The sequence below is a fragment of the Parus major genome, chromosome 3 (genome assembly GCF_001522545.3).
Source record: "Parus major isolate Abel chromosome 3, Parus_major1.1, whole genome shotgun sequence".
Lineage (NCBI taxonomy): Eukaryota > Metazoa > Chordata > Aves > Passeriformes > Paridae > Parus > Parus major.
Window position 1 is genome coordinate 688,649 of NC_031770.1, and position 11,186 is coordinate 699,834.

Genomic DNA, 11,186 nt, shown 5'->3' on the forward strand with positions numbered 1-11,186 from the left:
CGCAGCGTTCTGGGGCGAATCTGATGACAGCAGCTCCGAGCTCGAGGCTGCTCTGCGCCCACAGACCCACGGCGCGGATTCAGACGACTTCGATGACTTCTATGACTGAGATTGTCCCACCGGCTGCTGGGAGGGAAGGAACAAACTGTATTTTCTTTTACACAGTGAGTGTGCCGCGGGCCGAAGCGCTGCTTGTCGCTTTATTGGCAAAGAAAATTTAGATAGCAAATAAACATGAAGAGTTTATCCATTGTCTGTGTGCTCGCTCTGACCTGCAGTGTTTTCCTGCTCTGACAGGGAGCCTGCTGTGTGCCAGTCCCCTCCCGAGGCTCGGGATGTCCCAGCACTGGGACTCCAGCGCTAGACGAGCATTGTGGGAATGCAGACAGGCACTGCTGGGGCGGGCTGGCATGTTTGATCTTTATCTTCTTCTGCAACAGATCAAGAAGAAGAAATGCATAAAATGTCCATTTGTAATTCAGCACATTTTGGAACAGAGCAGCATTTACATGTGGTGAGCCCCAGTGCTTTCCCGCTTTTCCTTGCTTTGTGAAATCTGTGCTGGCGTTGCTGTGTGGACATCAAGTAATTGGATGACTCCAGGAGCTTCATGCATTTTTAATTTTCTTCTTTTCATTCCTTTTATCTAAAATTAAGTTCATTAAAGATGAGATTTTCTTTGGGAGGGAGAAACCAGGGGACACGTTAAAGCTGTTCATAAACGATGACAAGTTCAAAAGCAGAAAGCAGCACCCCAATTAAGCTGTGCTGTGCTGCAGCCCCACGTCTCCCGACACAGCCACCAACCCCTGCACCACCCCATCCCTCAAAACCCAGCTGGAAATGGGAACAACATTCAGTTGAATAAGAGGAACGTGTAGGCCGAGAGCTCAGCAGCACAAAACGACTTGCAGAAGGCTTGCTCAGAGCTGAGCAGGAGCCATTGGCACAGCCACCTGCTGTGGGTTTCCGTCTGCCAGCGGTGAGGGGGCAGCCTGGAATGTTCTGGGAACTGGGAAACCTGCTGCACCAAGGATGGAGCTGCGTGAGTCTGTGACCAGGGCTGACACCCTGGGAGACTGCTGGGCTCGACTAGAGGACTGCAGCAACTGACAGAGTGAGAGGACACAGTCTTAAGCTGCGTCAATGGAGGTTGGATATTAGTAAAGAACTTTTTATGGAAAGAATGATAAAGTGCTGGAATTGTCTGCCTGGGGAGGTGGTGGAGTCACCATCCCTGGATGTGTTAAAAAAAAAAGACTGGATGTGGCACTCAGAGCCGTGGTTTAGTTGAGGCGGTGTTAGGGCACGGGTTGGACTCGATGGTCTTGAAAGTCTCTTCCAACCCTGTGATTCTGTGATTCTGTGACTAAAGCCGGACTTTACTCAGGGCTTTAATGTCCTTTTCACCACTCTGACTCCCTGTGTGCTCCGGGACTGCTGCCTGCAGAGGAATCCCTGTGCTGTGGGGTTGGCACAGTGCTCAAGGCCTGGCAGGTGCCTGGAGAGGAGGAGCAGCCCCACTGGAAAAACGCAGCAAGGCTGCCGAGGAACGCTGTCTGAGCAGCGCAGTGTTTGCAGCTCTGAGCTCCTCCTGAGGGACTCTGCTGGTGTCAGCCCACTTTCTGTCTGCTGCATGACACGGGCTGCCTCAGCCCCGACAGCGGCCCATGACAGCTGACAGATGGCTGCGGAGCCGCGCGCGGGCAATCTCTGCCTCTCGGCGTGGCAGCGATAGCCGCCTTCCTCCGCAGCATTATTTAGGATACTCTTATTGTGCACAGACTCATTAGATGCAAAACGTCCTGCCAGTCAACTTCCCCCTGCTCCTTCACAGCTGTCAGGCCGGCAGCGCTGGTGGCAGGTGACGCTGACGGACAGGGGACTGCCGTCAGCGCAGCCCCAGCAGATTCCCGTCGGCACGCCACTCGTGCGAGGAAAGGGCCCGAGCGGGAAGCCTGGCCTGCTCCTGCCGCGGGTGTGCCGCTCCGTGCTGCGCTCCTGGATGCACTGCAGCATGGAGCTCCAGCTGCTGGTGCTGCTCACAACAGCTTCTCAAGGAACTGTCTGCTGCAGTGTTAATTTTTCCAGTGCTTGCTTACCCAGGTAATTATGAGATAAGACGATTGCGTTTCATTTGCCTCAGCCAGCCTTCTGTTTTCTTCGGCATTATCAGAAAAACAACTGATTGCTCATCAATACAAACAAAACGCTCGCACTAAGCTGCCGTGCTCCCTACAAAATTCCGGGAGGAGAAGCTCTACAATAGGAAGCTTCAATCAGGGAATGTTTTGTAAGGAACAGATAAAGGACAATCTTCGGCTGATACCACAGGTGTGGCGCCACTACAAAGTTGCAGGGGAAATTTATTCAAGTCACAGATTTTATTGAGAGGAACGACAACAGAAAACGGCTTAACAACAGCCGAGTGAGGATAAGAATAATGAGAGACACAATATTGGGTTAATTTGTTCTACAGAGAATTAGCCGGGTACCGTGGCTCCCCTCCGCTCCCCAAACGGGCGGCACTGACTCCACAAGCACGGCTGAGATTCTGTTAATTTTGTTAAATAACTGCTCCCCAGCCCCTGCCCTGCTAAGGGAGCTGGCGTGCGGCGATGGGACGCGGCAGAGCAAAACCCACCTCGTGTTAATCCCCTTTAATTCCCGTCTGTTTAATTCCATTATGGCTGGCCATAAATTAACAGTATTTGCTTATGCCGCGGGCAGAGCGAGGGGACGGGGCTCTGTGCCTCGAGCCGCTCTCACCCATTCTTATAGATACATTTTATGTTATTGGCTTTTCGCAAATATTAAGATGAATGTTATGTGTAAAAGAATGAGAAATTTTCTTGTATGAATATAGTTTTCTTTATCTCTGTTCTTGATGAAATTTAGAAATAGTAGTATAATACATATATGTTAGGTTATGGCATAGTATTAGAATAAAAACTGTTTTTGTTTGTATAACCCAAAGACTGAGGGAAAAATAGCTAGAGAATTCCTGAATTTGTAAACTCTCTTATCCAGATGAAGACAGCGGTGACCAGAACTCTGGGGGGAGGAATTTATTGCATTTCTGGTATCAGGGAATGTAAATCTCAATGGCGCCAAGAAGATTGATCTATTGGGAAGGGGGCAAGAGAAAACTAAACAGAAGAACACCAAAGATCCTAAGAAGAATGTATGAATATGTATGAGAATTTATGGATATGTAGTAGGGTTCTGTTTTTAAGGGACAATCCTTTGTTAGTAAGGTGTGCTCTCTTGGCTGAATGCAGAGACACCTGGCTGTATTTGTATATTTTACTTTATTTTTTTCTCCTAATTGTTTTTTAATTAAATTTTTAAATTCGATAAAAGTTATGTGAACCTCGTTTTTCACACCCATCACACGGAGCCCTTCCCCACTGGCAGCGTCCCCTCGGAGGGCACAGGGCAGCCGTGCCCTGAATCGCTCCAGCTGTTGCCAAACGCGGGACCAGTCGAAATTGTCTGAAGTCGGGATGTTCTTTAATGTGAGATCTTTGTAGACTTTCACACACAGACCTAATTAGTGCCCCCCTTCCTCAAGGACACCCTGGAACTAGCAGGCTTTAAGGGTGTAGCAAATCCAGATGTTGATGCCTGTGTGTACCTTCCTAACTTGGCAAAACACCCCAATTCCGCGTGCCCTACAGCAGAACCGTGTTTGTTGTAACACTAAAATTCACACCCGTGGGTCAGAAAGAGGTGCAGGGCCTCCCCCTGAGCGTGTGGGAGAGTTGGCTGTATTCTCATGTGGAAAGTACTGATCAATCCTAAATGAGGGGCTGTGCTCGGTAAATTGCCAGCTCTGGATTTCTGAGTATAAATAATGGTGTTGGAAGTCTGGCTGGTTGTGCTGCATTTAGGGAAAGCACTCGTGCAGCGCTGGAATAAATAATCCGTGTCTCTCTTAATTACCGACTTGTTGGCAAACACTGCCGTGTGTTCACAGCCTAAAGCACCCCACAGCAGCACCTCACGCTTGCTTTTTAACAGGGTGCTGAGGGAGGGCGATTCTCCTGCTACACCGCTCGTTTAGGCTGTTTTTGAAGGGAAGATCACAAGGAACACTTTTGTGTCTTGGCTGAGTGTGAGGGCGGCAGCTGGGCTGTCTCGGGAGTTAGCTGTCCCTCAGCTTCGCTTTTCCTCCTGGATATCCTTTTTTGTGCCCTCAGGCTCTGCTTTTCCCCTCTGGGTGTCCCGTTCGTGCCCCAGGAGCTGTCCGGACGCGCTTTAGGGGGATCGTCCCCTCACAGTCCCCGCTTCCCCTCAGGCCGCCATCGCTGCGCCCTCAGCCCGCACCCAACATGGCGGCGGCGGCGGCGCCACGCTCGCGCGCCCCACGTGACCGCCCGCCCCCGCCCGCCGCCCTTCCCGGCGTGCCCCGCGCCGCCCCCCGACCCCGGAAGTGCCGCCGGTGCCGCTCGCCGCGGCCCGTCCCGCGCCCGCCATGGGGGTCCCGGCCTTCTTCCGCTGGCTCAGCCGCAAGTACCCCTCCATCATCGTCAACTGCATCGAGGAGAAGGTGAGCCGGCCGCCCGGCACGGCACCGGGGCTCGGCGGGGCGGGGGCTCGGTGCCGAGAGCCCGCCGTGCCCCCGAGGGCCGCCCCGGGGCCTTTCCAAGGCGGGTGGGTGGCTGGGCTGGGGCTTTGTCTGGCTTTGTTTGGGGTGTTGTTTAGGATTTGGGGAGGCTTTTTGGGGCTTTTCCCGGGCTCTCCGTGCCGGTGGGAGCGGCGGCGGAGCGGGGGGAGTTCTCCCAGCGGCCGGATCGGTGCGGCGGGCGCGCCGGAGCGCTCCCGGCAGGAACGGGCACGTGGAGGGCCGGGAATGGGCGGTGGGGCCGGGAATGGGCCGGGAATGGGCGGCGGGGCCGGGAATGGGCCGGGAATGGACGGCGGGGCCGGGAATGAGGCCTCTCCTCGCCCCTGCCCTTCTCCGGCCGGTCCGCTGGAGCCCCGGCCCCCGCTCGGCCCCGGTTGCCGCCCGCAGCGGAGCGGCCTGTGGCGCTGCTGCAGCCGGGACAGCGGGAGTGAGTGCTCCTCGCTGTTTCTCCGGTGTTTGTCACGCTCCCCGCTGTCCCACAGCTGGCTCTTTGGGGGTCCGAAGCCGCGGGCAGGCTCGCTGGGAGCAGGGCAGCGCTCACACCCAGCCCGGGCTTGCGCTGCCCGGCGGGAGCGGCCCCGGCGGAAAGGTTTGTCCCGGTGGCTCCCAGAGCTCCGGCGGGGTCTGTCCCGGTGCCGGTGGCTCCCAGAGCTCCGGCAGGGTCTGTCCCGGTGCCGGTGGCTCCCAGAGCTCCGGCAGGGCTTGTCCCGGTGCCGGTGGCTCCCAGGTCGGGATGAACTCAGGTCAGGATGAACTCGGCGGGGTTTGTCCCGGTGCCGGTGGCTCCCAGAGCTCCGGCAGGGTTTGTCCCGGTACACGTGGCTCCCAGGCCAGGATGAACTCGGTGGGGTTTTTCCCGGTGCCGGTGGCTCCCAGGCCGGGATGAACTCGGGTCAGGATGAACTCGGCGGGGTTTGTCCCGGTGCCGGTGGCTCCCAGGCCAGGATGAACTCGGTGGGGTTTTTCCCGGTGCCGGTGGCTCCCAGGCCAGGATGAGCTCCCCGAGCAGGGAGCTGATATTTCCAAAGGCATTCTGTAAGTCTGGCTCTCCGTGACTGCGGCAGGTTTCAGCGAAGGCTCTGGCACAGGGCTCCTCGCTCAGGTGCCTCTCCAGGCAGTGCTGCTGCTGCTGAAGTGATGTTTGGTCGGGTTTTCTTGGGCTGCTTCCTCCAGGCACGGGGGTGGTGTTGTGCCATCCCGGGGGACACACGGGAGGGGACAGGGACCATGTGGGCTCCCTTCAGCAGCAAGCTTCGAGCTGGTGGATTTACTGTGCCCTGAGTGTGGCAGGTTCTCCTCCTCAGACCTAACTCGAGCCTTTCCGAGGAGGTAAACCCTGCAGTCCTTGCTCCCCGAGCTGCTTTTCCCCTCGGCTTGTCCAGGTAATTCGTGTTCTCTTCTGCTGACCTGTGCTGGCTGTGTTCTCACCTTCCCTCTCGCTGGTTCGGAGGGCTCAGGGAGCGTGCTGGGTCTGTCTGCTCCTGCCGAGGTGTGCTCACCNGGGTCTGTCTGCTCCTGCCGAGGTGTGCTCACCCTGGGGTCTGTCTGCTCCTGCCGAGGTGTGCTCACCCTGGGGAGTGTGCTGGGTCTGTGTGCTGCTCCTGCCGAGGTGTGCTCACCCTGGGGTCTGTCTGCTCCTGCCGAGGTGTGCTCACCTTGGGGAGCGAGGTGTGCTCACCTTGGGGAGTGTGCTGGGTCTGTCTGCTCCTGCCGAGGTGTGCTCACCTTGGGGTCTGTCTGCTCCTGCCGAGGTGTGCTCACCCTGGGGTCTGTCTGCTCCTGCCGAGGTGTGCTCACCCTGGGGAGCCCCTGGAAGGGGCTGCAGGGTGGGAGCCTGGCAGAGGAGCTGAGGGACAGGGTTCTGAGCCCTTCCATGTGTGGCTGCACGTGTGCCCTGCCTGCAGCCCGCCCTGCAGCGCTGCTTCTCCAGGGCTTTCTGTGTCCCACCTTCAGGCAGGCTCCCTTCAAACCGTGAGCTGCTGCTGTGCTTTGGGCACAGCTGGGATTTCAGGCCCTCTCAGCCAGCTGGGAGGTTTGTTTTACTTGTAGCTGCGAGAAGTGGGTTTTTAGTGGGGGATAATTAAGATCCAAGAATCTGTCTGGGAAATTTTGTAGGAAAAAAGGGGGACTGTGGGCTTAACAGTTTCCCTTAATGCTGAGCTCCAGCAGCACTGGCTTTTCCAGTGTCTGCACCAAACTCCTGGATGTGACCTGTCCTGAGGCTCTGGGAACCTCGGTTTAGGTTCCCGTTAAGATAGCCCTTTAAGAGCTGCCATTGAAAAGCAGCCACAATTTAAACAGCAATTCCATCTGTAACACTTTGGGGCAGTCCTCTCCAAGAGCAGATTTGCCTTTTTCAGCACATTTGTAAATGTTTAGATTGATCTGTGTGTGATCAAAGCTGCTCTCACATTTAGGCAAAACCCAGGTTTGTGTAGCCCTGGTTTTTCTGATTGTGTGTCCCCCTTTTCAGTCTTTAATAACTGAGCTTGTACCAGCTGAAGTTCTTTATTAAAATAAGTGGGAAGACACAACAAATTCCTTGAGCTGGATTTGCTGTAAGTGAAGTGTCAGCTCCTGCTGTCCTCATCCACGTTGCCTTGTTCCAACTCAAGAGCACGTTGCAATTACAGCCAGGACAGCACATGGATAGAGCACAGTCATTAACATTTTTTTATATTCAAATCTGGCCATAAATCTGAGAGTGGACTTAGGACAGCAGGGAGAAGCTGTAGTTTGTCTTACTGTCGATGAATTTAAGCTTCTCTCACGATGTAATCAGCTCCGTGTGTGTTTTAGGATTGCTGTAAATCTCTCTAATCAGAAATTTTGTATCTCCCAGTAGCTTGTCTCTTTGAAATATTGAAAAGTTGATCCTTGTTCTCTTACCTTGCTAGATTAATCAGATTTAAGAAAAAGAAATAATCTCCTTCTTAAGCTGAGCAGGAAGAATGAGAGGAAGATCTTGAAGATAATAAAAAATCCAGGAGAGAATATTCTTAATCAAATGGCTAGGAATTAATAAAGCTGCAGCTAAAGTATCATGTTTGAAGGTCTGTTTTCAATGGCTTCAAAAGAGGCCGTGGATGAGGAGTGAGCAGTTTAGTTTTATCACAAGAGATATCACTTCCAGATACTCCAGCCTTCCTTCCACACATCTGCTGCACGAGAGCCCTGCTGGGTCTGTGGAGGGGGGTCCTTTTCTGCCTCACAGAGCTGGCATTCCTTCTGAATCCCACTTAGCCTGGGCTCAGGGAGAGCCCAGGGGGTAGCCCAGAGGAAGGGACAGTGCTTGCACCCACACTTTGTTTCTGCTGACATTTGAGGGTGTGTCTGGAAAGCAGACAGAGCCTGGGGGTGGCCTCTGTCAGGATAAGTGTGCCAAATCAAATGCCAAATCAAGACTTCAGAGGGTTCCATTTTGGGGCTGTAATTACCAAATCAAGACTTCAGAGGGTTCCATTTTGGGGCTGTAATTACCAAATCAAGACTTCAGAGTTTCATTTTGGGGGTAAGAAGCCAGCCAGTCCTGCTGCTGCTTTAAAGAGGAAAGTTGTCCAAAGCTGGTGGTGTGATCTGTAGGTTTTGGGTTTTCTTTCCCTCTGAATCCCCATCAGATGTGGGGAACTGGCTCAGGGAGTGCAGGCAGTCTGCAGACAGGAGTTGAGGGGAGGGTTTGGAGCTCCAGTGATGGGAGAGCCAGCGCTATCCCGGTTTTCCCCCATCCCAGGCAATCCTGTGACCGCAGCCTTTACCTCACACCATTCCATTCCATTCACTTTTAACTTGGCTTTATGCCCAGCTGTTCAGGAGCACAATTTGTTCCACCTCTGGGTGTGTTATAACCCATTCCAGCCAGAATTCCTCTGACAATCATCGGGTTTTCCCTTGCTCAGCTGCTGACTCTTCCTTGCTCTTGGGGTTTAATCCGTGTGAGTTCTGCCTGTGGCTGCTGGAAGGCAGAACCAGTGTTGTTAATTGCCTTTTGGCCAAACTAACCACAAAACCAAACCACAAACCCAACAGCAACAAAGGCCCAAACAAAACAGACCTGCAGTTATGGTGAGGAAACAGAAGTGCCCGTGGTTGTGGAGGATGATGAAGAATCCGCTGCTGGAGCAGTCCAGGCACAGAGGTGGCTCTAGGTGGTTTAGGATGAAGAAATAATATGAGATATGGGTGGGAACTGCTCTTGTCAGCAGAAATAAATAACTCTGCCATAAGCCAGCATCATGTTTTCTGGTTAAAAACAGCTATGGAGGGAAGTGCTGTTTAACAGTGAAAAGTGCAGTTTCAGGTAATGTGGGTGCTTATTGCTCTCTTTTTCCTCTGCTGCCACTCAAACCACAGCAGGCTTTGCTGAGTCTGTCATTAATAGCTGCCAGTAATTAGTGCTGTGTCCCCTGTGCTTCCCCAGGCCAAGGAGTGCAACGGTGTCAAGGTGCCCATTGACACCAGCAAGCCCAACCCCAACGAGGTGGAGTTCGACAACCTGTACCTGGACATGAACGGCATCATTCACCCCTGCACACACCCAGAGGACAAGTAAGGCTCTCTGCAGGTGACACAGCTCTTTGCTGGCAGCAAAGTTTCAGGTGGTAAGTGGAATGCTCTGCCTTTCAGGCCGGCGCCCAAAAACGAGGATGAGATGATGGTGGCGATTTTTGAGTATATCGACAGGATCTTCAACATTGTGAGGCCGAGGAGGCTCCTTTACATGGCCATAGATGGAGTGGTGAGTAGGGACACGTGGGCTGTCCTGCTGGAGAACCCTCACCTCCCCTCAGGACACAGAATCACCCAGTGCTTGGTGCTGGAAGGGACCTTAAAGATGGCCTGCTTCCGGCCGGGCAGGGACACCTTCCCCTGGCCCAGGCTGCTCCGTCCCAGGTCTGGTGAGAGATCAGCTCCTGGCAGTGGCTTGTGACCCAAAGCAGCTCTCAGGACAGGAGAGATTGTCTGGATGTAAAAAGTGACCCCAGCCCTCCTGGACTTTTTAGGCTCCGCGTGCCAAAATGAATCAACAGCGCTCCAGGAGATTCAGAGCCTCCAAGGAGGGCATGGAAGCTGCTGAGGAGAAGCAAAAAATCCGACAAGAAATCCTGGCCAAAGGTAGGGCAGCGGCCTCAGGGGAGGCTTTTCCACGAGAATCCCCTCGTTTGCTCACCTCAGTGAGGCTTAGGGAGAGGGGCTGTGTGTGTGTTGCTGGGAGAAGGGCAGAACAAACCTGGGGAAAGCTTGGGTCTGTGTTTTCCAAAGTTAAGAACTGAGACAAAACAAAATGTCATCTTTTCTTCTTCAGTCTGCTGCCTGAAATGAGTTTGTGCTGAGTGCTCTTAATTCCTTTTGAAAATAAATTGAACAGAAGAGCAGGGATAGATGCAGTGAGAAACAACCAAAACCCTTCTGGAAGGAAGTACACGTTTGTAGGGCTTGATGAAAGGAGGATTGAGGCTTAAAAGCAGGGATCAGATGGAAATACTCCTGCACAGGGATAATAAACTGCCAGCAAGGGGAGTTACTTGACAGTGGAAACTCTAAATTGAGCGAGGAAACAAAAGTCAGAGCAACTTTGAGGGTGGTGGTGACCTAGCTGGAGTGAGAGGGGAGTGTGTTGCTGCTGGCTGGGCTTTGAAATCACCTTGCTGAAGTTACAGTGTTTGTAAACGTGGTAACACCTGTAGGATGGAGATACTACAGTGGCAAGAGTTGGTGTGGTTCTGTGGGAAATTTAGAATTGGTTTAAGGGAGTTAGTTGTTCCCAGGGAGCTGTTGGGGTTTTTCTGTGCAGAAATGTTGGCAGTGGTCCCTCTGGGTGTAACTCTGCTCTCTGTTTGTGTGGCTCCAGGTGGCTTTCTGCCTCCGGAGGAGGTGAAGGAGAGGTTTGACAGCAACTGTATCACCCCGGTGAGTGGCCTGGCCCTGAACCCAGCAACTGCAGGGGCTGAACTTCGGTTTAATCCTTTCCTTCCAACCCTCTGCAGGGAACTGAGTTTATGGACAACCTTGCTAAATGCCTCCGCTATTACATCGCTGACCGCTTGAACAGCGACCCGGGCTGGAAGAACCTGACGGTGAGCTTCCCACTCTCACACTCCAGGGAGGTGAAGGAGGTGTTGGGATCCAGTTGAGGAGTAGAAATGGAACAGATTTGGCTCTTGGCCTGGCTGTTAGCAGAGGCCAAGATCCTGAGATGGGTTCTGTGCCGATGGCTCCATCTCCCAGCACCATTTGCTGTCATTTCCTTGCAGGGCCAGCAGCAGCTTTGCTGCTGGAAGCCACAATTCCACCTAAGGGGAGACAGGGCTTCAGGAATCATCCTTCTGTTTTTTGGGGCAGTGTGAAGATACATTGTAGTTGTATCTTTTGCACATTTTGATTCTTTTTTCTAATTGCTCTGTCAGCCGGCTGCATTTCCCCTGCTGCTCTAAGGGCAGGCAGTGACAATAACAGGTGTCAGCTTTCCTGCCTTTTTGGGCTTGCAGACTGTGTCCAGGCCTTGCCCAGCCCCTGGCCAGCCCTGTGTGTGCCAGCCCTGTGCCTGCTGCACACCAGG

General features: G+C 53.5%; 2 protein-coding genes across 2 annotated transcripts in view; both read left to right on the forward strand.

The window, feature by feature from the left end:
- Positions 1-251, forward strand: part of KIZ (kizuna centrosomal protein) — a 29,519-nt gene extending 29,268 nt beyond the window's left edge. Inside the window, exon 15 of the mRNA XM_033513278.1 lies at positions 6-251. Coding sequence (XP_033369169.1) covers positions 6-109 — 104 coding nt within the window. The 3' untranslated portion in view covers positions 110-251. The remainder of the gene's footprint in view (positions 1-5) is intronic.
- A 4,165-nt stretch (positions 252-4,416) lies between these two features.
- XRN2 (5'-3' exoribonuclease 2) overlaps positions 4,417-11,186 on the forward strand; it is a 33,477-nt gene continuing 26,707 nt past the window's right edge. Inside the window, exons 1-6 of the mRNA XM_015620569.2 lie at positions 4,417-4,552; positions 9,048-9,175; positions 9,254-9,365; positions 9,631-9,742; positions 10,479-10,537; positions 10,615-10,704. Of these exons, the coding sequence (XP_015476055.1) occupies positions 4,478-4,552; positions 9,048-9,175; positions 9,254-9,365; positions 9,631-9,742; positions 10,479-10,537; positions 10,615-10,704 (576 nt within the window). The 5' untranslated portion in view covers positions 4,417-4,477. The remainder of the gene's footprint in view (positions 4,553-9,047; positions 9,176-9,253; positions 9,366-9,630; positions 9,743-10,478; positions 10,538-10,614; positions 10,705-11,186) is intronic.